We start from the raw sequence: 26,990 nt of genomic DNA, 5'->3' as shown, positions 1-26,990 counted from the left end.
CAATATCAATAAACTGTATATTTTACCGTTTTGGCTTTGTGTGTGTGTGTGTGTGTGTGTGTGTGTTATCAGACTGTTCCTGAATGAATAAACTTGTCTCGAGGCAAGAATTAAAGTCATATTAGTTCTAAATTTAGACTGAATTACAGCAATGATGGTGTACTACAGTGTGTCCAACGTGAACTTATTTCTTAGCCCCATCTGCTGGACTGGGTGTCCAATAACATTTGGCAAAAAGTCCCCAAGTGATCAAAGATAAAGAATTCTGCTCTTGTTTAGATGAAAGGGTTTGATAAATTACTTTAAAATTAACTACTATGTCTTTAAGACATCATTCCGTAAGCGCATATGAAAAAAAATGATGTCACAAAATTCAACACATTTACCCATGTCAACCTACTGTATCCGGTTTTTTACAAGGTAAAGAAAGTCGCTGTTTAATCACATTGATATGGGTTTGGATCTCTATATCTCAGGAGAAAAAAGATCTCTAGAAAAATGTAGGATGTAGACTTTTTAAAGTGTAGCATTTCTTTGTGTAATCATTCAAACATTTTGCACATTCAGGAACGAACCGTGAGAGATTATGTTTAAAGGCTAAGCACCACTTAATGGACCTCCATGAATTTTTCACATTATTTTAGTTACTGACAGATATAAGTATGAATTAACATGAAAATAGCATGTTTAATTTGCTGACATTTTGATTAATTGACGGAAAAACCCGAGCTCGCTACGGAAATTCTTGAACGCAACCGTGACGTCACTGGTGGACAACAGCTGAACAACGCCGCGGTAAAACACCGTTATGACTGACTGTTATGACAGTATCTAGCTAAATAACCAACATTATTCATGACAATAGCCTAGCAATAAGCTAAACTCAAATTTAGAGGTACCGTTATTCTTGTAAATGTGATCGAAGTCGAACTCGAATTCATCCGACACTATAAACCTCCGTAATGCAGCTACGTAGCCGAGTATAATCTGAGCCACCGAGTTTAGCGAGTCAAGCTAACGTTAACTAACACCAACTAAAACAGGCGAAGTGAGTGTCCTTACCCTGTTTACCTCCATGTTACAGAGGCTCTTGAACACCTTTCGTTGGTGTCCTTACATGCCCATATTGTTGGAAAAGCGCCAGTGAAATGAGCTACAGATAACGGAGTGAGCGGACGGTCCTTTCCAAAGTGCCCGTTTAAAGTTGACAAATTTAGTCCATTTTATGAGGATATTTGAGGAACTTTGGGACATTTGTTCACAGATGTCCCACTGTACATTGAATGATTGCAGCCAAAAACAACACACCTTTTCGTCATTTTCCATTAAATTAAGTGCAACTTCTAGAGTTGTTGTCCACCATCTACGTCACAGGCAAGACGCCTATTAGAGTTTCCGAACACCGTTGGGGGGGGGGGGGGGGGTAATAAGAAATAATGTTTTCTGACTATCAATAAACACAAGTCAGGAACTCAAAATCCACTGTATTTATTAGTTTGACACTTTCATAGAGCTGGTGCCTTAAAGAACTACTGTTACTGTTAAATGTATTTTGAGGTATGAACATGTGCTGGAAATGTATAAATCCTATGAGGGAGGAAATGGTAGATTGTTGCTTATTTATGAAAGAATTAGGAGGAATAGTTTTTGTGTTATACTGAACAGTTACAAATGGCACCAAAAACTCATACTCTGGTTATAGTGAGATCTTTTTCTTGCTGTACTGCAGCATTCTGCAGCATACACTGCAGCATTCTCCTTTGGGACAGGGCTTTACACCTTCAAGTAATATTAATATGATATAAAATATTTTGAAATGAAACTACATTTTCAGTCATTAGTAAATTAAAAAGGAAATAAAAATAGACAGCTCTTTCAATGGGACATGCTGACAAAATAATTAATGTCCAATTCTCAGTGTAAACATCAGTGGTGAACTCAGTTGGGCATTCAGATTGTCCCAGAAGGTTGTAGGCTTTCCCCCCACTCTTTCACGCCTTCTTTTGCAGGAGAGATCTCCTGTATTCTAGAAAGCTCAAGTCGGGCTTGTACTGTTTCAGCTGTCAAGAGGAGGGGGGGGGGTGTTTCACATGTGCTACTGATTGCTCAGCTGTCATGCTTACACTTTAAATAGACCATATCTGAGACACTTCATTTTATCTCTGGAGGGGTGGACTGCTGTCCAAATTATTTTTCTTTCTAAGCAATGTCAAAAATATTTTGAGTTTGACTATTTTAACACCACGAGGAAATTTAAAAGTGCAAGCTAATGCTACGAAGGCAAAATGGCCATTTTCTCTTCATCAGATGAGTTAGCTGAATATGCTGCACTACCCCTGATGGCCCTGATGGAATTGGTTTAGGCCACACTCCTGGTATGTTCCCACTTCACTCAGAGATATATATATATAAATTCAGCTTGGGGGGGTTGTCTCAGTGAGAGTAAAAACCCTGAAGAGCATTATAACCTCTTGATCAACTACTGAACTGACTTTGTATCCAGGAACTGACTGGCGGCAATAACGGTATGTGACTTCTTGCAGGTTGGAGTGGTTTTTTTTTCCCTATTATTGATAAAGGGCTCCAGAGTTGTGTGGTAGCTTATCTTTACAGATTGTTGTAAGTCTTAAACTTCTGTGAAGGTAAGGCCTCCCCAACAGGGTAAAACTTTTGCCCAAATAAGGCATGAGGGTAGGACCCTCACAGTTTGAGATGATAACATGTGCCTGACCATTTGTTAAAGAACATTCAGAAGTGGAAAGAGAAAGGTGAGTTACATCTATGGCAAAGTAAATGTGATTTTTTTTTGAGTTTGTACTTGAGAATTTCACAGGAAATGTTTGATTGAATGAAAAGTGCTTACAAATATTCAAGAACTACCATTTTTGAATGATTTGTGAATTAAAACCATACCGTTGTTATAGCTCTGCATGTGTATAACTTATGCAATATGTCTGACTGTAAAATGTGTACAGTTTTACATGAAAGCTTCCTATCTTTGCTTTGATGCAGGGCCTTTGGCAGTTAATTGAGTTATCATAGTTCCACGTGTGATCAGTTATCTAATATCATATTTTTCCATAGTTATATTAATTGATACCTTGAATATTTTCACAGTGCAATATGTATGGAAATAATTTGTATTGCATAAGTTAATGTGTAAATATATTGTAGATTTTGTTACTTTGTGTTTTTACAATTGGGACAGACTATGCACCTAGTTTTTTCACTCACCTAATACATCTGTGTTCATGTGATCTGACAATTTGAATTTATTTGACAAACACACAGTATGTTGTGTTGATACCAGTTCATGGGTTTGTAGCATTAATGCCCTAAGTATCTTTTTTACAGATGGGGGAGATGGGAGATTCAGTCCAGCTTAAAGAGGAGGGCAACAAGCACTTCCAGGCAGGGGAGATTGACAAAGCCATTGAGTGCTACACAAAAGCCATCAAAACCTGTAAGGACAAAAAAGCCCTGGCTGTTATCTACAGAAACAGATCGGCTTGCTTCCTCAAACAGGTATTTTCTCTCAAATTATCTATATTACCCTGTAACAAATGGTAATTACTTTTTGGATAATTTACATTCCGAAATGTTTCTTTTTAATTTCCTGTTTAGGAAAACTATACTGGCGCTGCTTCAGACGCCTCCAGAGGTACATTTCTCTTTTTCAGTGGATTATATAAAGCTGCTTTTAAATACTTGCATAGGATAAGTGAAGTTGCAATTATATTGCTCAAATCTGTGTGTGTTTTTTCTCATTACTACAGCCATAGATGAGGATGCCTCTGATATCAAAGCACTGTACAGAAGATGCCAAGCGCTAGAAAAACTAGGTAAATTGGACATGGCTTTTAAAGATGTCCAGAGGTGTGCCACACTGGAGCCTAAAAACAGGACCTTCCTGGAAACTCTCAGGAGACTTGGAGCTGAGATTCAACAGAAGGTGGGAATTCTGCTCTACAAGATCTTTGCAGAAAACTAAATGAACAGAGGCAGCAAAATTAAATAACTTTTAATAACAATATGCTTTCAATGCAGGTCATTGGTCAAATTTTGTTAATATTCCTTAGTTTGCAAATATTATTTCTTAAAATTAACAGACCAAGTCATTCAGAGGTGAGGTTGACGCCTATGTAGGAAAGGACCAGCTCCCTATGTAAATGTTAAAAGCTTATTCTAAGATTCTAAGTTTCAGTTAATTATATGCTAATGCATTTTGTATATGTTTTTATTCCATATATTAGTATGGGGTTATTGATTCAGCTAATAGATCCTCTTAATCTTATACACTGCCCTTTAAATAAACACAGTACTAGAAGTCTCTTATTAGTTAGCCCAAGGATTTAAAAGAATGATCATGGTATGTGACTGAACACTTTCTGAACCTCTCATTTCTTTGCCAGTTGAAGACCACTTTCTCCACAGACTCCAGGGTGCAGAACATGTTTGATATTCTATTGAACGATGAGGCTGAAAAGGACAAGAAAGAGAAGGTGCTAACTATTTTCCTTTCATTATTCTGTTCCTATAATCTTTAGTATTTCCATGCAAATCCATACCTATATCAGTAGTATACATCTGGAAGCATACATCTGAAATTATTCTTTCAGAATATTTAAACGTATGCTTTTTCAGGCGGCCAACAACCTGATAGTCTTGGCTCGGGAAGATGCAGGCTCTGAGAGAATCTTCCAGAATAATGGCGTGGCTCTGCTCATGCAGTTAATTGAGACTGGGAAGGTGGAGATGATCCTGGCTGCCATCCGGACTCTGTCAGGAATGTGCACTGGCCACAGAGCGAGGGTGAGTGACAGCAGTAGAAGGGTTGAGACATGTGCACATTATCATACTGCACTACTGTTGCATACCATTGTAGCAAAATTCTAATTTTAAAAACAAGCAGCAGAAGCAGTGCTAGTCCTCCAGGTACTTATTTTTATTTATCACTTTTTAATTTAACCACTTTATACTGTGTGCTTTTACAGGCCACCGCCATCATCCACACAGTAGGAATTGATAAGCTCTGCAGCATTATGGCCATGGACAATGAAGAGATTGCGCTTGCCACCTGTAACCTGTTCCAATGCGTATATGATTCCCTCTCTGGGGCAGACAACAGAGTCTATGGCAAAGAGGAGGCTCTTGTGCTTGGTAAGGCAGAAAATACTGTTAAACTGGTGATGAGAATAGAATAGAAATAAAATAGAATTAGTTTGGATTCTCGTTTTATCCATAAAGCATTTTTTTCCTCTTTGCTGTTGATCCACTCAGACTCAAACAAGGATCTGAAGACTATTCTGCTGGCACTGCTGGAGATGATCGGCAGTAAGAAAGTTTCAGGACATGGCAGAGATCAGGCACTTAATCTACTGAACAAGAATGTGCCCAGGAAGGATAAGAAAAACCTTGAGCACTCCAAGACCCTCTTCACCATTGATCATGGTTAGAGCATTCTTAGACATAACCATTCACTGAAAGATTGTTTTGTGATTCAAAAGTGCTTCTTTATTGTTCTGAATTATTTTTCAAGGATGTACAGGATCATTCATGTTCTGCTTTTGTGTAGAATAAACATGCATGGCTACAACTGCTAGTTGTGTAACATGAGTGAGTCACAGGCCAGTTCAGTGAGGTGCTTTGCATCTTAAAATCAGTAAAAAACAACAACAACAACATACTGACACATAATATGCAGATCATGCAGAACAGTAGAGTAGCATTTTAAAAATTCTAATAATATTTATTTCTTCAACCCAGGCTTAAACAAGATTCTCAAGGTGTGTGGTCAGGTGCCTGAGCTGCCTGACCAGCTGCCTATGACAGAAAATACCCAGCTTATTGCCAGCGTCCTCCTAAGCAAGCTGTATGATGACCTGCGTTGTGATCCTGAGCGAGATAACTTTAGGGACATCTGTGATGAATACATCAAGTAAGCAGAGTCTCATCTAATATTGCTGTCTTATATTGCAGTGATAATTGTTCATACGACATATTCAAACCACTCATTTTGGCTCTCACTCACAGGGGCAAGTTTGATCCCAATGACATGGACAAGAACATCCATGCCATCAATGCCCTTTCAGGCGTGTTGCAGGGACCCTTCGATGTGGGCAACATGCTGGTGGGTCGTCAGGGTGTGATGGAGATGATGGTGGCTCTCTGTGCCTCTGAGAGAGAGGTGGACCAGCTGGTGGCCATAGAAGCCATCATCCACGCATCCACCAAAATGAGCAGAGCCTCCTTCATTATCTCCAATGGAGTGTCTTTGCTCAAGGACATCTACAAGAAGACCAAGAACGAGAGGATCAAGATCAGAGCGCTAGTTGTAAGCACTGAAAAACTGCTGGTTAAAAATACATCTTGACTAATTTTGCAAGTTTATTTGTGTATACTCTCACTATTGGAGGCGGCATGATGGTGCAGCAGGTAGTGGCGCAGTCACACAGCTCCAGGGACCTGGAGGTTGTGGGTTCGATTCCCACTCCGGGTGACTGTCTGTGAGGAGTTTGGTGTTTTTCTCCCTGTGTCTGCGTGGGTTTCCTCAGGGTGCTCTGGTTTCCTTCCATCGTCCAAAAACACACGTTGGTAGGTGGATTGGTGACTAAAAAGTGTCCGTAGGTGTGAGTGTGTGAGTGAATGTGTGAGTGTCTTTGTCACCCTGTGAAGGACTGGCGCCCCCTTCAGGGTGTATTCCCACCTTGCACCCAATAATTCCAGGTAGGCTCTGGACCCACCGTGACCCTGAACTGGATAAGGGTTACAGATAATTAATGAATGAATGTCACTATTGGAACACACCTAATTTCTTACAACTTTAACATGAACAAGAGCAGCTAAACTGCTGTAGGCTATGTGGGTTGATAGTAAATTAAGTGTTTGTAATGTCATCAAAATGAATGTAAACTAAATGACTAGACTGGGTACTAGGAATGGTACTCTTTAAAGATGGAAAATCTTTTATTAAAAAAACTGAGAATCATTTGATGACGATCATTTGAGTAAATGTTTTCCATAACACCTCCATGACTCCTTGAATGTATAACTTCAACCTACATCTTTTCTCAGGGTTTGTGTAAACTGGGCTCCGCTGGAGGTGATGATTACAGCATGAGACAGTTTGCTGAGGGCTCTACTGAGAAACTGGCTAAGCAGTGCAGAAAGTGAGTGTGTCGTTCAATGACATGACTGACACTGAAGGAATGTAGTTTTTCTACATCGGGCATGCCATAACGTACATATGAATAAGCAACAGTTATTTCCACAAGGTTAACAATAGAGTGACTGCATGTTATATGCTTGCTTACAGATGGCTGTGCAACCCCACCCTTGACGTTCGCACTAGAAAATGGGCAATCGAGGGCCTGGCTTATCTCACCAGTGATGCTGATGTGAAAGATGATTTTGTTGAGGATGAGCCAGCTATGAGAGCGATGTTTGAACTCGCTAAGGTAAGGCCAGCTGAGACTCGGTATCGTACTCCTGTTAAAGACTATTCACACAGAATACGTATTAATTTAGGAATCACAAATACAAAAAAATGTCTTTTTCTCTTTTAGTCCAGGGATAAGACCATCCTCTACAGTGTTGCCTGCACGCTGGTGAACTGCACAAACAGCTATGATAAGAAAGAGATCATTCCTGAAATGGTGCAGCTGGCCAAGTTCTCCAAGCAGCATGTTCCCGAGCAGCATCCAAAGGTAAGAAACAAGTTTATTACTCCTAAATGTTTTTTTTCTGGATAAGTCATGACATCCATTAACTAATGTGAATAATTCAGTAACTTTATTATGTACAGCACAGCTCCTGTAAAAATCTTTAAAGAAATAGAATAGAAAAAATTAATTTAGATTTAGATTATAAATATGACATGGAATATCAAAATGGCCTTGTGTTGTTATTAGAAGTCCTTCTTCTCTATATCTATTGAGTCCTGTTCAAATGAAACCCTTTTGAAACCCTTATTTTTCATATTTCCTCTGATGCAAGAGGTTGACATTATATCTAATCTCCTCAGAAATAAAAGTAAAATTAATTTCATATTTCGGCCACTTTGGTTGGAAATTAAATTTAAATGAAATTTAGCATGATTATGAACATGGGTGGCACAGCTGGTAGTGTCACAGTCGACTCAAAAGTGTCCGTAGATGTGAGTGTGTGAGTGAGTGTGTGTCGCCCTGTGAAGGACTGGCGCCCCCTCCAGGGTGTATTCCTGCCTTGTGCCCAGTGATTCCAGGTAGGCTCTGGACCCACCGCGACCCTGAACTGTATAAGCCTTTACAGATAATGAATGAATGAATGAATGAATGAATGATTATGAACATATAAATTCACATATAATCCCCTTCATTTTTGGGGATTTCATATAAAAATCATGGGGGTTCAACATGAAATCACTGCATATTTACATATATTTTTAAATGTTAGTGAAGCTTCTTAACGTTTTTTTATGCACTTACATAAATTTTTAAACAAATATATAATGTAAAGTTTATTATTTACCTCAGGACAAGAAAGACTTCATTGAGAGGAGAGTGAAGAGGCTTTTAAAAGCTGATGTGACCTCAGCTCTGGCGGTTATGGTAAAAGCAGACAGCTCCATCCTGACTGACCAGACCAAAGAAATGCTAGCAAGGTAGAGTTAAATGCCCATCTATGTTCAGGTGACATACATTTCTCAATGAATGGGCATTATCTACTGTTACTCATACATTTTTGAGTATTAAAATTTAATTCTAACATAAAAATGTTAACGTTAACTTTGCCTCATTTGCATACTTAGGGTTTTCCTTGCCTTATCAGAAGATCCAAAGGACCGTGGCACAATTGTTGCCCAGGGTGGTGGAAAGGTAAGAGGAGGAGTCTTTTGAGTTATGTCTAATGCATTTTTAAGTAAACTTTGGTGAATAAACCTCTTGATATTTGTGTTTCTGTGACACAGGCTCTGATTCCTTTAGCCACAGAAGGAACAGAAACAGGAAAAATAAAGGCCTCTCATGCTCTTGCTAAGATTGCTGCCATCTCTAAACCTGAGATTGCCTTCCCTGGTGAGAGGGTAAGAGCACTTTATACATTTGCTTTGTTGGGATGGAACAGATGAGATGGTTAATCAGAAGAACCACAGTGATGGTGACTCTTTTCTTTTTCTCCATATGGCAGATATATGAAGTTGTGCGACCTCTCGTGACCCTGCTGAACACAGAAAGAGATGGTATTCAGAACTACGAAGCCCTAAGGAGTCTTACCAATTTGGCTGCTCAGAATGACAAGCTGCGGTAAGGACTATCAATTACTTGTCATGATAAATGCTATGGAGATTTTTTTTTCAAACTGATAATATCAGTGTGGAAGAGCAAAATTAGGCCTAACAGGGTGAACTAGACCTCATTCAACAGCACACACATCACACTAATGGTAGATTCACTCATACATGCTGTAACATTCTAGCCTAGTGTAGAGCTCCTCTAATATAAGTACCTCATATCACCCCAATACGGTAGTAGAACATGCATCTAAACACTGTCAACACTCCACAAATTATGCCAAGCAGTGACAGGGAAGGAGCAATGCAAACTCTGTAGCTGCCATGAAAACATACATGAAAACATAATTTTGGAACAAGGAACCATGCCTGAACCCCTCCCCTTAGCCCTGTATATACTCCCAAAATTCATGTCATTTCCACATTGGACATACTCTCTCCCACCTCACCCTTTCTCTTGGGTTCATCTGTCCAACTTTACACACATTCCAATGCCACCCTGAACTCCTGCCCACAAATCATTTCTGAGTTCACCTCCCTGTTTCAGCCTTCGCAGGTGTGGTCCATACAAATAGCAAACTAAATAATGCTTAATGACACCAGCTTAATGACACACTTTTAAACTAGTACCGCAGTTTTGCATGTGGACAAAGCAGGTTTAGTACAAGAAGAATTTAAAATATACTAAGTAGATACCATTTCTGAGCTTTTTCTTCAGTGCTCCAAGGTCTGCGCTACCCAAGCTAAGAACTGCTACTCATGCTAATGTTAGTGATGAATTAAAGCTTTAGCCAATAATCATTTCTTAAGGCTAATGTGGTTTTATTTACATTAACTCATTTTTCACATTAGAATTTGCTGACTCTTTAGCACTATTGATTCCCACTTTATTCTGGTCTCAGGGTGAAAATCCTAAAGGAAAAAGCTCTTCCAGAGATTGAGAACTACATGTTTGAAGAGAATGAGCAGATTAGACAGGCTGCTACAGAGTGCATGTGTAATCTGGTGTGCTGCAAAGAGGTGAGAGAGAAACTTCACTTGCACAGACTTATTTCCAAATATATATCTTCATGTTAAAGTCTTTGAAAATTGTGGAAACCAAAATTTAAACATCTTCCGACAGGTTCAAGACAGGTATCTGGAGGATGGGAATGACAAGCTGAAGCTCCTTGTTCTCCTCTGCATTGAAGATGATGACAGTCTGCAGATAGCAGCAGCTGGGGCTTTGGCTATGCTCACAGCAGCAGAGAAGAAGCTCGCTGTAAAGATGACAAAAGTGGTATGTACCATAACTGATGTGCCATCAGCTGTAGTACTATCTTTAAAAAGAAAACATCTAGAATTTTTTTTTTTTATACTTCCAGTGCTGAAGAGTACACAGTTGCTACCAAGACATCTCCACTGAGAGCCATAGAATTCTGATTTCTGATTTTCTTTGTTAAAATGGGAGGCTATTTATTAAATAAATTAAAACATTGGCTAAATCAGATCTGATGAATATATCTAGGCTTAGAACATCCATCCATCCATCCATTATCTGTAACCGCTTATCCAATTTAGGGTCGCGGGGGGTCCAGAGCCTACCTGGAATCATCGGGCGCAAGGCGGGAATACACCCTGGAGGGGACGCCAGTCCTTCACAGGGCAACACAGACACACACACACACATTCACTCACACACTCACACCTACGGACACTTTCGAGTCGCCAATCCACCTGCAACGTGTGTTTTTGGACTGTGGGAGGAAACCGGAGCACCCGGAGGAAACCCACGCGGACACGGGGAGAACACACCAACTCCTCACAGACAGTCACTCGGAGCGGGAATCGAACCCACAACCTCCAGGCTTAGAACAAATTATCACAATTAACCCACAGGAAATTCACGGCTCTCTAAATTCTCTTCAGAAGTTGGACTTACTCAGAATTTGCCTTTTTTTAAATAAGGGGAGTCAAGTCTTGTGAGTTTGAATAATGACTAAACTGGGAGGAGTAAAAAAAATCAGCTAATAAAAAGGCAAAAAAACATATATATCATATATATCACTAACATAACAAAAAAGGAAACTAGCTAAGTTTAGAAAATTACTAAAAACTATGCAGAAAATTGAAGTAGAAATTCATTCACAAAGAAACTGCAGTGGATGAATGCCCTGATGAACATATTTATGACAATTCACTAATACTTTATTGATTGTGTCTTTTTTTATTTTTCTGAATGGCAGACTGTGCAGTGGCTTGAGATCCTGCAGAGGCTGTGTCTCCATGAAAATCCTCTGATCCAGCACAGAGGCTTTGTGATTATCTTCAACATGTTGGATGCTGATCAAGAATTGGCCAAGAAGCTGATTGAGAGTGAGCTGCTGGAGATCCTTTCCTATGTGGGCAAGCAAGAGGACACACCCAAAAAACAAGATGCTATTAATGCAGCACGTGCCTGCCTCTCCAAAGCCATGGATCTTGGACTTATCAAACCCTTTACACTATAAATTAGAAACAAAACTTGTAAAATGATACCCAAAAGAGATAGAAAAAAAGCCTTCAGAGACTGCTCTGCTTTCTGGGAAAGTGGAAGGATTTTTCTATTGATAATGATACGCATGGCACAAGATGCATAGATCATTTTTTGTTTTGTTTTAATATGGGGTCCTTAATTTGTTTTTGTTTTGTTCTTTGATACATGATCATCTATGTGTGAGATTACTTTACATGTTTATAAATATATAGATTTTTGAGAGAAAATAGACGTTTTGTTTCAGTTTTCTTTATTCACCATGTAGCTTAGTGGGAATATATTAAATTAGCATATAATGTAGTCATTGAGATTTTTTAAGTCGTTCAGTGATATTTGATACAGATAAGTCCACTTCCTGTCTTTAATTATGTCCCTAAAATCTAATCTGTTTATCAAAAATAAATATTTTAAAGTTATTTCCAAAAACAAACAAAGAGTGGGCTTAAACTCTAGCCCCTTTACATTCATTCTGTATGTGAAAATAAATGAATATACAAGTAGTCCTAACCTCCATCTCCATTTAACCTTCCACTGCAAGTTGAGAAGGTTGGTTCTTAGTTTTATTACGCAAAAAAAAAAAAAAAATAAATAAGTAAATGTATTTTTGTAGCACTGCAGTATCAATGGGCAAATGCTCATGAAAGTTAAAAAGAGATGTTGTGCCCAGAATATATCTAAAACGTTTTAAAACAGTGTCCAAGGCCATAGAAAAATTATTCATTATCTTTGTAGTTATAACAATAATTTTGTGGATTTTTTAATAATGTAACAACATATTAATAAAATAATTATAATTTTATACGTTTTAACAAGAACGGAAATTCATCAATTATTACTGATATTCACATATGAAACTTTTTCATTATCCGTACAACCCAAGCCTCGTTCAAAATTTTAAATATACAAAAATATAACGTCACCGAAGTTGAGCGGTTCGCGCATGCGCACTCTGTCCTGCGCTTCTTTATTTCTCCTCCCGGCTCCGAGCTCAAACCCGGAGCAAATGTGAAGATTTTAAACAGAAACAGGGTTTAATCCGCGTTTGGCTGTGTACAGCTCCGCGGAGCCATGGCGGTGAACTTTGGCAAAATCGTGGTTGGCGTTTACGTGGAAATAAAGCGCAGCGACGGTGAGTTTATTCGCTGTTTGTGTTTAGTGTAACGTTAATGTTAGCGAGCTTAGCTAACACTAACTAACGCTTACACACTTGGGAGTGTTTGTGTGATAAGGTTTAGCTGGAACATTAGCTGCGCTGTGTGTTAACGCTGGTGTATTTTTTTAAGGCAAACTCCGGCATTTTCCCCGTGGTGTCGGTTACTCAGTCTCGGTTGCTCTGGCAGTGAAACGACTCACATACACACACTATATTCACAACACAGCAACGGTTACTGCACTCTGCTGGGGTTATTCCACAAAGCAGGGTTTCTATCTTGTCCAAATAACTTCAACGCGGTATGAGATGTTCCTATTGGACAACTACATTTTTGGCTTACGTTAGCTATATGGCTAACTCTGAAATGTTGTGTGTGTTGGGTGGAGGACTTGAGAGTTAGCCGGGTAACATGAATCCAAACTGTGGAATAAGTTAACTGCTACTATACTATACCCTGTATAGTTTGTAGTATTACCCCTGGCTGAACTTTATTCTTTGAAACTTCAGTGTTCCAGGGCTAATTGTATTAAAGGTTTATAGGGCTACATGATATTAGAAATCGGAAAAAATGACCTTGCAATATTATTTTTTCTGACACGTGTATGGGGTGGAAAAGTCACTGTCACAGCTCCAGGGTCCTGGGTTTTTGGGTTCAAGACCCGCTCTGGGTGACTGTCAGTGAGGAGTTTGGTTTGTTCTCCCCGTGTCCATATGGGTTTCCTCCAGGTGCTCGGGTTTCCTCCCAAAATCCAAAAACACACATTGGTAGGTGGATTGACTACTCAAAATTGTCCCTAGGTATGAGTGTGTGAGTGTATTTTGCCCTGCGAAAGGCTGGCACCCCCTCCATGGTGTGTACATACCCTGTACCCAATCATTACAGGTAGGTTCAGGACCCACCGTGACCCAGAACTGCATAGAAAGAAAATCGTGCACCAGAGGAATTGATTTCTAGGCCCCAACTCAATTTACCAAATTATTTGTATAGGTTTTATTGCCCTGAATAAATGATTTAAACTAGTAAGAATAGCTTAGATGGCAAGAGTACAGCAACACCATTAAATATTTGAATGTTAGCCTATTTATGAGCTGGTTTGTATGTAGAATGTCTAATAATAACATTTTCACGCAGTCATCTGTAATGCCACACAGTTGGCTATAATCTGTATCATCAACACTGGGAGGGTGAGGACAAGCATGTGATTCCTCTGAGACGAATGCACCAGAACAGAGTGACAATTTCCCAGGTCTGTCACAGTAACTGAAAGATGCTTGGGTTGGTTGACATGTGACTGGGGTGTAGGGTGCCATCTCACCCACCTAAAGGGTGACGCCAATTGTGATCGCTTAACCCTTGCAGGTTGCTGAGGTATAAACAGGGATCAAATTAAAAAAAATCTTCTGATAGGCCTTGGATCACTGGGCCATTCTGGAGCCATCAAAAGAGTGTTTTAGGTGCTGTATACATTATAGAAATCACACTTTGCCCTCTGAACCTCTACGTCATTAAAGTGTAATTGGGAGAGAGATTCAAATTATTGCTCTTTTCACATTGAATCTTTCATCTTTCCTTTCAATTGATTTATTTATTCATTGATAATATGAATATTGTTTGTATAATCATCTGGGCGTAGTGTGTCACATCTCATGCACATGTGCACTTAACTCAAACTACTGAAGAATGAAATGTACTGAGAATATTGAAAAGATTTACACATGATATTGAACACATGAATATATATATTACATGAATACTAATTGAAAATATTTGTAATCTGCTGGTTTATTAATCAAGCAGACAATTTTGTAGTAATTATGACAAATTTCCATTAAAGCTGTTTGAAAAGAGAGAGAATATTTTCTCCTTTTGTTTGAAGCAAGTTAGCAGATTATATGTTTAGTGCGGTTTTATAAAAATATTCTTTTTTGCTCTTGCTTTAAGCCAATGTAGACTGGTTATATCACTTTTGTTGCTTCTATTAAATAATTGCAGAGACTGGGGAATGTGAGGTATAGTCCTGAATAATGGATACAAAGACATTGCTGTTTCTGCTCAGTTCTCCACTGGGACATTACACCACTGAAAGTTACAACACCAGAAAATGTCCTGTGGAGAGGAACCTCATGTCTCTCACTTTTTACTTGTCATGATCAGGTTTTAGTGCAGGTTGTCCATTTAGAAAACTGTTAAGCCTGTATCTTTTTTTTTTTTACAGGAGACCTGTTTCTTTGTCTTGTCGGGACTGCTTCTTCGTAAAATCCAACATTTCTCACAAATTAAATTTTTGATTTTCTTACAGGACGAATACATCAGGCCATGGTGACGTCTTTAAATGAAGATAATGAAAGTGTTACTGTGGAATGGATAGAAAATGGAGACACAAAAGGAAAAGAGGTAAGCCCAACAGTCTTATGTAAGCTTATAACATCATAAATAATGTATGGAACAACAGTACCAATGCAAGAAGGTAGGAGAAGCTAGATGCACTTTCTAAAACTTTGCTCAATGCAGTATAAATTTTAAATTGTGAGACAACATTGTATAATGTTTTACTTTCAGAATACTTGCAGTTGAGGAGTTGGATGAGATCTGAATTAAAATTCAGAATTTTAATTGGTCGGTCGTTTCTGAATGACTTGTACTTGTGTAACTAAATATGTTTGCAGTTTGATTCATATGATAGTGTATATTTACTCTTTAATGAGTTCATTTTCTGTTTTGGAACAGATTGATTTGGAGTGTATATTCTCACTGAACCCAGATGTTGCTCCAGAGGAGGAAATTTCTTTGAGCCCTGTAACTCCACCCCCTCCCACACCTAATTCTGTGAAGGTCAACAAGATCCCCAAAGTTAGTAATTGACCCAAAACTGATCTTTGTAAATACAAATCTATTTTCAGGGTTTTGGTTACTTTAACTTTTATTTTAATATTAATAGTTTGAGTGTGTGCCACTGCACTGTGTAAATTATATTTGACTGACTGATTATATCTTTCTGCAGAATCGTAGAACCATTGCTCCTGGAAGGGCTGAGGTTCCATCTAGAGACAACAGAGGTATGTTTATTGTGAAATGTTTAGCTGAAACCTGGTTCGGTTCCAGATTCTACTCTGTCCCCAGCCATTGCATGAATTTGTTAAATTCCATCACCAGCATCTTTGATTGATGACTAGCCAAACTAAATATTGCATGAAAGCTGTAAATGAAACTGGATGCAGAGAAGTTTTAAAATTTTTAAAGACACATATTGACAATTGACTTTTTCTATTGAATGTACACAATTTGTTCTAATATTTTTTTAGAGTGAATACATTCTTGCTGCCTAGTGAAATAGTGCTTCACATATGGGTGTGCGATATGATATCAGATCGTGTAGGATCAGAATTTTTGATGCACCATTACCAAATCAAAACTGTGGCACCACGATGCACACACACACAAAGCATAGCAGTGCTTCCTTAAGTTGTCCCCTTCAAAACAAGACCAAATTTGAGTCTTTCCGTAAATTCACTCATTAGTAATCCTCGTGTAAGTGTAAAGACTACTTGCAAAAATAAAATAAAACAAGAGTTCATAATAAAATACAACAAATTAAAAAATAATTTAAATATGTTCCCTGTGGATGTGCGCTATGGCCATGTAGCTTTAACGATACTTCAGTCAAGTAAAACTAGGTGAGTCAGAACTTTTTTCCTGTTTGGTGAGGATAAAAAGCTATTATATGCATGAGATTAGTTTTTCAAGGAATGTAAAATTAAGCTTAGATCATTTTTTTTCTGCAGTAAAATTAATCATCTTTTAAAAAATTCTGAAGGCTTTTCAGTAACATTACTTCATAAAATTGCCTCTAGTTTATTCACTGCCTCAAGATTTGGGTATGTAATTTCAGGCAGAAAATGGAAATAATACCTGGAGTGTTAACAGTTTAAAAATCAGCATGAAAAACATCATGATAAAATCGAGACCATGATCTTGCAAAAAAAATCGTGATAATGTATTTTTGTCATATCGCCCACCCCTAGGTTCACATAATTTTCTCAGGTGCTTACAAATGTACTGCCCAGAACTAATTGTGAAATTGAAAAGTAACGAGCGGTAGATCAAAGACTGAGATGTGAGAATAGTACAGTCTTGTTTTAATTAGTTTGTGGCTTTATTAGAGCATTAAATACTGACTCTTGTGTTTGGTTGTCAGTTGGCTCAACCCGGGTGCGTCCAGGCCAGCAGCAGCAGCAGCCAGAGCCAGCTCCCCCTCCACCTGCCCAGCAACCAGCCCAGCCTATTCACACCCAGACTCAGCAGAGCCAGCAACAGCAGCAGAACGGTAATCACACACACACACACACACACACACACACACACACACACACACACACACACAGAGACACACACAGAGACTTCAATAACACTCCATTGTATTCTATGGGACACATTGCCAGTATCAGTGCTGCCCTCCCACAGAGAATGTATCCTGTTGCAACCTGTAAAATGTGTTGTTAGAATAGACTGAGGCAATATTTTATTTATGCTAAAATGTAGGTTGTATGCTGTATGCTAAAGATCAGAGTGAAGTAGACAACAGTGTATTATAATAAACGGGATTTAGTTGTGATTCATGATTATCATGTACATCTGTAAATGTAATCGGAGAGAATGCATTATACCTTCTGCAGCTGTCTAGAAAAACAAATTTAGAAGCCTGTATTAAATCTTATTAAGTAGCAAAGAGCATCTTTTTTTGCAGTGGAGTTAAGCCTTGCTTGTGTATAATCATGTTGCTCTTCCTGGGGTGGTTGTGTGGGGGGTTATTTAGTTTAGTTATTTCAGTGCAGGCACTGACCTAGCCTCCACACTCATTAATCCTCTTGCTTTAAATTTGTGGAGCTTACATGAGTCTGGCTGCTGATTTAAACTGGTATTAAATCAGTGCACAAATGTCATGCTTAATTGTTAAGGATGTAAATTGTAAGTTGTGTCACTATGCAGCACTGAAAATACTGAAACATAGACTTTAATATCACATATTGCAACAGAGTATGACACTGTATGGTCATTCACATCAATGTGATTAAAAAACACCAACAAACAAAATTTAATTTTGTTTCACAGTGGACTGCAATAAACCTAGACTCACTATACTAAGCTGCCATCTTTGTTTCAGTGTGTGCCTCTTGCCACAGGCACTCTTTCACTTTGGAAGGAACACATGCTCTGCCTGCCTTTGTCACAGAAATGCAGAAGGTGGGAGATAAGGGGAAGAGATCTTTTCTCAGAGGAAGTGACTGATGCTTTTATTTAGTCAGGATTGTCTGACTCTTTTGTCATGCTTGTTTGGCAGCGAGGAGGAAGTCCAACTGCGTGAAAGAAGTAGAAAAACTGCAGGAGAAAAGGGAGAGGCGGAGACTACAACAGCAGGAACTAAGGGAGAAGAGGGCACAGGTCAGTCGAACTCAATTGTCGTTATTTTACAGAGATGTTCACTCAGTGCTTTTCCCATTAATCTGTGCAGAGCCATTCAAACATCAGTGAGAAAATTAGCCCACACCTTATCCACGATAATTGTACACTGTTCTTACTCTCTCAACACTTGTGTCCTACTGCGCTTGTAATTACATGTGCATTTTATTTTGAAGGAGGTTGACACGACAGTCCCCAACTATGAAATAATGCAGATGATCAGAGATTTCAGAGCAAGCTTGGACTACAGGCCACTAACTACAGCTGATTTGGTGAGCTTAACTACACATAACTTTACCTATAAATTATTCATTCATTCATTCATTATCTGTAACCGCTTATCCAATTCAGGGTCGTGGTGGGTCCAGAGCCTACCTGGAATCATTGGGCGCAAGGCAGGAATACACCCTGGAGGGGGCGCCAGTCCTTCACAGGGCAACACAGACACACACACACACATTCACTCACACCTACGGACACTTTTTGAGTCGGCAGTCCACCTAGCAACATGTGTTTTTGGACTGTGGGAAGAAACCGGAGCACCCGGAGGAAACCCACGCGGACACGGGGAGAACACACCAACTCCTCACAGACAGTCACCCAGAGCGGGAATCGAACCCACAACCTCCAGGCCCTGGAGCTGTGTGACTTAAATAAATTAAAAATATATATATTTGTCTAAGTAAAATATCTTGAGTACAATAGTTTTGCTTAGTAACTTCAAATGTAAGGAGTCTCATTTTTATATGAAGTACTAATTTTAAGTAATTTAATTGGTTTCATGAAAAGGCAGACTGGACAAGGAATTGATTGTGATTTATATATTATTGACAGATTGAAGAGCACCGTATATGTGTTTGCGTAAGGAAGCGGCCCCTCAACAAAAAAGGTAAAAAAAAAATTTTTGTTTGATGTAGAGTATGCTTTTTTTCCTCCTGTATAATGTGTTAACCCAATTTAATTATATACATGCATAATTAAATACTGTAATAAGTGCCGTCTTGCAGACAGACATATAAAATTGCCATTAAAAAATATATTAACTTATTGTTGTCTGTGTGTATTTGAAATGTTATGTGTTTCAGATTAACATACATGTATATATGATTAAAATGACTATTTCATGTTTGTGTTATATTATAAAATGTTTTCATCCTTGTGTTGTAGAACTTACAGGAAAGGAATTAGATGTGATTACCATCCCAAGTAAAGATGTTGTCATGGTTCATGAGCCAAAGCAGAAAGTGGACCTAACCCGTTTCCTTGAGAACCAAACTTTCCGCTTTGATTATGCCTTTGATGACAGCACAACGAATGAAATGGTTTACAGGTAACTTTTTTTTTCTTATTATGTCTACATTTTGATACCCTAGTACTGTTGAAAATGTGATGTAGACGAACAATAGATGTAACGTTTGTGTCGTTGTCCACAGGTTTACAGCAAGGCCTTTGGTGGAGACTATCTTTGAGAGAGGGATGGCCACATGTTTTGCCTATGGCCAAACCGGAAGTGGAAAAACACATGTGAGGAAACAATTGTATATGTATAATATCCTTTAATGATCAGCTTTTAGAAAACTATATTTTATTGTCTATATTATAGTATATTTACCTTTGGCTTTTAATGTCATAGGTTTTATTTCGTGTTTTATTTATTTATTTTTATTAATTTTCATAGACTATGGGTGGAGATTTTTCTGGAAAAAACCAAGACTGTTCAAAAGGAATCTATGCATTAGCTGGTAATGTTTCTTTGTTAGATTTTGCTTTTGTTGCAAGGTTTTAAAACTAGGCTCCTACGTTCTTATGAGTAATCTTTTTTATGCACTCTTTACCACATGCAGCTCGAGATGTTTTTCTCATGCTAAAGAAACCCAACTACAAGAAGCTTGATCTTCAAGTTTTTGCAACCTTCTTTGAAATCTACAGTGGAAAGGTGAGTGGCGTGAGCATTTTCAGTTCTAGCTATGAATTTGGAATGTTGTGAAGTATATTATTTCCTCGTAACTTGTGTTGGTTTTATTGCCAGGTGTTTGACCTGCTGAATCGTAAAGCAAAGCTGCGTGTGCTGGAAGATGGGAAACAGCAGGTGCAGGTGGTCGGGCTGCAGGAGAGAGAAGTCAAATGCACTGAAGATGTCCTCAAACTCATAGAGGTTGGGAACAGTTGCAGGTAGGTCTGCACACACCCCTCCTCAAATAGAATATTATTATATGGATAAGTTGAGAGCTAAAAGGAATGTACATTTGCTGAAAAGACACTTTGTTTTCCTTAAATGTATGGGATCTAGGACCCATAGGATTCAAATCTGATTTGGAAATATACATCTTTTTAACTTCATACATCTCTGAAAATATTTGATTTGGTATCATTTTAACCCTGCATTCTGGTGATAGCTGTAAACGTGCTGCAAATGTATATACACTGAATTTGAACATCCACACCATTTAAAGACATTGCATATATATATTGCATAAATATATATCCTTATATGTAATTTATATTTTTTACCATTTTTTCTCACTATATATTTCTGACAATATTGAATGCCCTCTTTCATGGATTTCTCCTTTTCAGAACGTCGGGCCAGACCTCAGCGAATGCCCACTCATCCCGCAGCCACGCTGTCTTTCAGATCATTCTGAGGAGGAAAGGGAAGATGCATGGAAAGTTCTCACTTATTGACTTAGCAGGGAATGAGCGTGGAGCTGACACATCCAGCGCTGACCGACAGACACGACTGGAGGGTGCCGAAATCAACAAAAGCCTCCTTGCACTGAAGGTCAGAGAGCCACTAGAGAAGTGTACACAAATTTCCCCTCATCTGATCAGCTAAAACATGATATATTTTGGAAGTATTATAAGAAGTAAAGGAATGGATGTGTATAGCCAGTCATTATCAATGTAAAAACTGTCTAAACGCTAATTTCCTGCTAAAACTGTTTTTTCATGTCTTTATTAGGAGTGTATCAGGGCCCTGGGGCGGAATAAACCACACACACCATTCAGAGCCAGTAAACTTACACAGGTGCTCAGAGACTCATTCATAGGGGAGAACTCCAGGACATGCATGGTGAATATCACACTCATAGTCACACACCACTTTATAAAATTTGTTTATCAAGGCAAAGGAATTCTGTATCAAATTACAGCTCTCATTATGATTTTTGTGTTCAGATTGCCACCATCTCTCCTGGAATGGCTTCCTGTGAAAACACTTTGAATACACTACGTTATGCCAACAGGTATGAAGGAATAGAGGATATTCTTGAGTTTAGGTTTCTGTTTATTATACTGCTAGGAAATAATTGCCTGCTTTCAGATTTTACTCATTTCATTAGGACAGTGAAAGGTAACGTGCTGCTCTTTCTGGTGCTGAGCCATTATTAGTTATAATACAGATTATTTTCAGAAATGTAGGTCTCCAGAAGGAGCTAAGTCAATATAGCTCACTAAGTGAATATAAATAGTAAATTATAACACTGGTACTTATTGTCAGGACTTTAACTGAAACTGGGTGCAATGCGAATGAGTCTACTAATGCTCATGTCTTTTTGTTTTTATATATTTTAATCTTACTTGAGCTTAAATATTGTCTAGTCCTATTTATAACCTGTGTTGGTCAATTAGCTGTCTCCTGATTCTGTCTTCCTCTTCTTCCTTTTCTTCACCTGTCTTTTGTCCTTTGTCCTGGCTGCTCTAGAGTAAAGGAGTTTGGGATTAGTCCCTCAGACATCCCCTTCTCCCAGGGTGGAGGAAGTCGCTCTGAGCTCTCTCCCACCTATGAGTATGAGCACAAGCCTATTAATATTGACTCCCACCTGCCTCACAGGCACATGCACGATGCTAACTGGTTTTTAACCCATGATGCATGAAAAGGGACATTGGCTTTCATGCAATTCCATGCACATGCGCTGAGTCTGTGGTGTGAGCAGACATGGCGTGCTCTAGCGCTGTTTCAAATGCTGCTTATTTCCCATTTTCAGTGGTGTGTTTGATGATATATTTTAATTGGTCTTTAACTTGTTTTATTTTTATTTTTGGTATATGTGCTGTTCCTTTTCAGTGACATTTTCTTTGTGATTGCGTCCTCTCTTGTGACAAATACATGAATAGTGCAAAACCCTGCTTTCTGAGATCTACTGTCCTGCAGACTTTAGTTCCAAGACATGCACAATATAGTAATATTATCAATATAAAATGTGCATATATAAGCTGTTTTGGGTTTACTATGGACATGGTCAGTTCTTAAAGATCACAGACCAAACACTTATTTAAAAAATCTTCAGAGATTGAAAGATCAGCTATTTGCACATTTATATTCTGTAGTAATATGTAATACATGTACATTATATATACATATCTGGGATGGCCGCTGCACTGTATCTGTTTCAAACGGTCATGTACTGATCTTGTAGGTGTCAAGTATTATGGCATTATATTTTTGCCATATTACCTCCTTTTAGTTCTAATCATGATGTGGACACCTGTTTATACTATTGTGTATGTCTCGGATGATGTGGAGGAGAGTGCAGCAGTTTGTGTAAGCTTAGTTTTGGAAGTACATGGTGCAAGGTTGTTGATCTCTGGAAGCATGGGGAGCACTGCTGGTGTACCTTTTTGTTGCTTTTATTAATAAAATCACTGTGTTATATCCAGAGAATAAATTTACTGACACCATAAGCAGTCAGATATGTAACAGAACATAGCAACAACTATGTTAAATTGTTATATATGACAGCTGTCTATTCTTTTAGTAAAGTGTCTCAGTCAAATCTGGCTATGTTTTGTTCACACGTGGGAAATGTGACTGCAGCCCCTTGTTTTCTGTGTGTTGCCATTTGTAAGGTCAGTGTGAAAGTTACAGTAGATGTGAGCATAGTCTTTTGTCTCCACAGAGTGAAAGAACTGACTGTGGACCCTAATGCTGTGGCAGAAGGCGTTAGACCCAATATGAACGCTATTAACCAGCTGGATATTATGGATGAGGAATGGGAGTTGAGCAACTCTCCTCAGAGAGATGATCTCAAACTGCTCTGTGAACAGAATGCAAGTCCCTTTTTTATATTGTGTGTGTGTGTGTGTGTGTGTTTTTGGGAAATACCTTTCTACTTCAAATTCCAAGGCAGTAGGTTTATTATTGGAACTATTCATGTTTTACAGGAAGAGGAAGTTTCCCCTCAGCTCTTTACATTCCATGAAGCTGTATCCCAGCTAGTGGAAATGGAGGAGCAGGTTCTAGAGTACCACAGGGCAGTTTTTGAGGTTAGTGACATTTTCTCTTTGGGATATGTTTGTATTGCTCATTTGAAGTACATAATATTCATGTGCACAAGATGTAATGTGCTGGAAATTACAAAGGATTTTGCAATTGGAAATGGGTTGGGTTTAGGAAAACACAGTACAGCATAATATCCCCTTGTGGATTACTAGATGCTTTAGTTTTCTGGGCATCAAAATGTGAGAATCAGTACTACAATACGATTTGTGCAGTGGATGTTTGCATTGACATTGACATTGAAGTGCTGTAGTAGAGGAGTCTAATTAGGTTGGAACATACGTTCATCATTTTTGGATCTTTGATAATCTTGAAATTTCTGTACTTTGGTTAGTATATTTAAACCGGACATTTCTTTTGTAGGAGTCGATTGGGTGGCTGGAGGATGAGAAGGCTCTGCTGAAGATGACTGAAGAGGTGGATTATGATGTAGACTCCTACTCTTCCCAGCTTGAGCAGATTCTTGACCAAAAAATTGATATCCTGATTGAGCTCAGAGGTAACCCACATTTACAACCTCATTTGTTCAAGTGTTACACCTCAATTGCTGAGGTGTTAACATCTTAAGAATAAGTCAAAATAAAACATGTACAAATGTAGTACTTTAATGTTTTTGCTACCTATCTTTTTGTAGTTTTTTTTTATGTTTTGCTCTTTACTAATATCTGGATTATGTGTATGTTTGTCTGCTTTCATTGCACAGATAAAGTGAGGTCGTTCCGCTCTGCCCTGCAGGAAGAGGAGCAAGCCAGTAAGCAGATCAGTCCCAAAAGACCTCGTGCTCTCTAGTTTGAGACCAAGGTTATGGGCACAAGCATGACTGCTAAACACCTAGTGCTTTACTGTAAGCAGTTTTGCAAAAAAGAAAAAGAAAAGCATAATACAAATGACAGTAAGGAGGGTATGTGCTAGAAGGCCTAGTTTTCAGACAAATTTTAAAGAAATTTAATTTCTGTTAGTAAATACTCAAAACATTGGTTGTAATCACTAACTGGACTGATCTGACTGCTGATCTTAAAGCCATGTTTGCTTTTAGTTGCATACATGAGCTCATCTTCAAATGCAACAACTGGTTAAAAAATTCCACTAAGTAATTCCTTGATCAGCAAGAGCGCTTACACATCAGACAATGATCAAGGAAAGTGAATACATTTTTACGTGAGAGGCGTTGATGAAGGGAAATTCTGGTAGACTTGGGATTATTTTTTTTTTTGTTTGTTAATATTTATTTACTTTTTTAAATTTAGTTAAATTAGTACATGGTCCACTCTTTTTAGGGTTCTTACCACTTCATTTGTTTTTACTTAAAACCTATGCATGTGTGTTCAGTATCTTGTTCACTGTTCTCCGTTACAAGTGTCAAGTACCAGGCCCATCTGCACTTTACCAAATGCTGTCTCTGTGGAGCCTGTTATTGATCCTCCCTCAGTACTGCATAGACACGAGTTGTTATTCCAATGTCTCTCATTGGAGGGTTCATTATATCATTTCTTTGTGTTTGTTTCAGTCCCACTGTTTTATTTTTGACAATTTTAGTATTTTTAAATGAGGTTGCTGCTACCCAGGGGAAGGAATAGAGCTGGAGTTGGTCAGGGATGGTGAACATTGATTTATTTGCTCACATGAAAAGGTTGTATTGTTTTTCTATGCTGATTGTTTGACCAGCTGTAGAACGCTTTTACTCGTTTCGTATCACATTACTGGTTTTTCAATAGTTGCAAAGCACTCCTCTCTTTTTTTCTACAATTAATACGTCCAACATTCTGCAACACCTTGTAGCAACATTTGTTAAGAAAAAAAAAATAAAGAAAAAAAAATACTATTAACTGAGGTTTAGATCACACCACTCACCTGCTGCCAATATTTTAACTGAGAGCACCAAAGTCAGTGGTGGCTAAATAAACATTGATTTGACAAATCTGGTGCAATTTGGGGAATTTATTCTGTAACAGTTGGTGGTAAATTTCTGCGTTTTATTGGGAAAGAGGAGAGTGAGGAAATGTAGGGAAAGAGACATGGCTGATAATGGGTGAGTTTAGCCTGTGACTAGGAATACATGGTCATGGCAGTTGGAATGAAACCATGGATCAGATTTTGAAGTATTCCCAAAAGAAATCAAAGTTATTCAGTGTTTTCTGACAAACCTTGCTAGATTAGCTGTGATGTGAAGGCATGTTGAAGAAGCGCCAAGTAAACCTCATATTTCCAATGTACAGGTCCAAAGCTTGGCAATGCCAAAAGCATCCATGGCTGTTCTAGCATTCTTGGCCCACTGTCCTTCCCTCTTTTTAAAATACAGTAACTGACCAGCTGAAGATATAAAATGCACAGAATTGTGCAGTTAATATATACTCATACCAGCAGGAATTTGAATGTGGCAGTGTCTGCTTTTTCCAGATGATGTGGTCCTGTTGGCTTTATCAAGCCCGAACCTTCAGCTATTGCTGGAGTTTGCTGCAGAGTGTGAAGTGGCAGGGTTGAGAATCAGCACCTCAAAAGACCATTCTACTCAGATGGAAAAGGGTAATGTGCTCTCTTCAGGTTAGTAGTGAGCTTCTGCCTCAAGTGGAGGAGTTGAAGTATCTTAGGATCTTGTTCATGAGTGGATGGGTGCAGCATCTATGGTAATGCGGTCTTCACCGATCCACTCTGGTGAAGAAAGAGCTGAGCCAAAAAGTAGTAAAGCTCTCGGTTTATCGTTCAATATATATCCCTACCCTCATCTATGACAATGAGCTTGGTGTAAAGACTGAAAACTAAATTGGGTACAAACACTGAAATGTGTTTTTTTGCAGGGTGTCTGGGCTCTCCCTTATGCCTCTTTCACACATGGACTCTGGAGTACAGGGTCTAGAGAGGTGCCAGAACAGTCCTTTCACACATGCAGCACACAGCGAGAAATTTTCAGCATCAGACATGCTCTCGCAGTGGGAGATAAAATGTTGGTTTAAGGCCAGGGATAGAGCCTCTGCAGAGTGTGCAGGAGAAACTCTGGAGCATTTACAGCTCCCTTCTCATATATATGCAGGCTTTGCATTTGCTAGGCCACTAGGAGGATAAAGTCAGGGTAACATCCTGGATGAATGTTGTGGGGGTTTGGGTTCACAGTTCCTCCGTGTAATCTCTGGAACGTTTTTGGATTACTGTGCATGTGGGAAAGGGGCACTAAATATAGGGTGAGGACTTTGGACATCTGGGAATAACTGAGTAGAACCACTGCTCCTCCATGTTGAGAGGAGCCAGTTGAGGGGGTTGGGACATCTGTTCCGGATGCCTCCCTGGTAGTGTGTTTTAGTAATGTCCAATGGGGACTACCCT

General features: G+C 38.7%; 2 protein-coding genes across 4 annotated transcripts; both read left to right on the top strand.

Annotated features, from left to right (window-relative positions):
• Positions 1 to 2,311: 2,311 nt before the first annotated feature.
• unc45b (unc-45 myosin chaperone B) lies at positions 2,312 to 11,952 on the top strand. Of its 2 annotated transcripts, none has more exons than XM_066644239.1 (20): positions 2,312 to 2,375; positions 3,355 to 3,525; positions 3,625 to 3,661; positions 3,777 to 3,952; positions 4,413 to 4,502; positions 4,645 to 4,812; positions 4,995 to 5,160; positions 5,281 to 5,451; positions 5,767 to 5,938; positions 6,034 to 6,334; positions 7,075 to 7,169; positions 7,316 to 7,457; positions 7,566 to 7,706; positions 8,514 to 8,641; positions 8,789 to 8,855; positions 8,948 to 9,061; positions 9,166 to 9,281; positions 10,171 to 10,288; positions 10,392 to 10,547; positions 11,494 to 11,952. In XM_066644239.1, exons 2-20 carry the CDS (start codon positions 3,355 to 3,357, stop codon positions 11,755 to 11,757), a joined length of 2,793 nt encoding a protein of 930 aa, XP_066500336.1. In that variant the 5' UTR covers positions 2,312 to 2,375; the 3' UTR covers positions 11,758 to 11,952. The 2 variants fall into 2 exon arrangements, with proteins under 2 accessions (XP_066500336.1, XP_066500334.1); XM_066644237.1 differs by having other exon boundaries at positions 2,359 to 2,525.
• A 784-nt stretch (positions 11,953 to 12,736) lies between these two features.
• On the top strand, positions 12,737 to 26,584 carry kif2a (kinesin family member 2a). 2 transcript variants are annotated; one of them, XM_066643668.1, is made up of 20 exons: positions 12,737 to 12,912; positions 15,237 to 15,331; positions 15,665 to 15,787; positions 15,939 to 15,993; positions 17,133 to 17,261; positions 18,276 to 18,376; positions 18,571 to 18,666; positions 19,229 to 19,283; positions 19,562 to 19,724; positions 19,828 to 19,918; positions 20,073 to 20,136; positions 20,239 to 20,330; positions 20,424 to 20,566; positions 20,972 to 21,176; positions 21,357 to 21,467; positions 21,572 to 21,639; positions 23,293 to 23,443; positions 23,558 to 23,659; positions 24,036 to 24,171; positions 24,376 to 26,584. In XM_066643668.1, the coding sequence occupies exons 1-20, from the start codon at positions 12,852 to 12,854 to the stop codon at positions 24,459 to 24,461; spliced, it is 2,127 nt and encodes a 708-aa protein (XP_066499765.1). In that variant the 5' UTR covers positions 12,737 to 12,851; the 3' UTR covers positions 24,462 to 26,584. The 2 variants fall into 2 exon arrangements, with proteins under 2 accessions (XP_066499765.1, XP_066499766.1); XM_066643669.1 differs by having other exon boundaries at positions 23,293 to 23,447; positions 23,562 to 23,659.
• The last annotated feature ends 406 nt before the right edge of the window (positions 26,585 to 26,990 follow it).

Source organism: Hoplias malabaricus, chromosome 14 (genome assembly GCF_029633855.1).
Source record: "Hoplias malabaricus isolate fHopMal1 chromosome 14, fHopMal1.hap1, whole genome shotgun sequence".
Lineage (NCBI taxonomy): Eukaryota > Metazoa > Chordata > Actinopteri > Characiformes > Erythrinidae > Hoplias > Hoplias malabaricus.
This window is presented reverse-complemented; position numbering and strand designations above follow the sequence as displayed.

Excerpts from the sequence above, each read along its gene's own strand:
- kif2a (XM_066643668.1), top strand. The coding sequence starts at position 12,852 with ATGGCGGTGAACTTTGGCAAAATCGTGGTTGGCGTTTACGTGGAAATA. Across the intron at positions 12,913-15,236 it reads GGAAATAAAGCGCAGCGACG|GACGAATACATCAGGCCATG; the intron begins GTGAGTTTATTC and ends ATTTTCTTACAG. Across the intron at positions 24,172-24,375 it reads TATCCTGATTGAGCTCAGAG|ATAAAGTGAGGTCGTTCCGC; the intron begins GTAACCCACATT and ends TTCATTGCACAG.
- unc45b (XM_066644239.1), top strand. The coding sequence starts at position 3,355 with ATGGGGGAGATGGGAGATTCAGTCCAGCTTAAAGAGGAGGGCAACAAG. Across the intron at positions 3,662-3,776 it reads TGCTTCAGACGCCTCCAGAG|CCATAGATGAGGATGCCTCT; the intron begins GTACATTTCTCT and ends TCATTACTACAG. Across the intron at positions 9,062-9,165 it reads TTGCCTTCCCTGGTGAGAGG|ATATATGAAGTTGTGCGACC; the intron begins GTAAGAGCACTT and ends TCCATATGGCAG.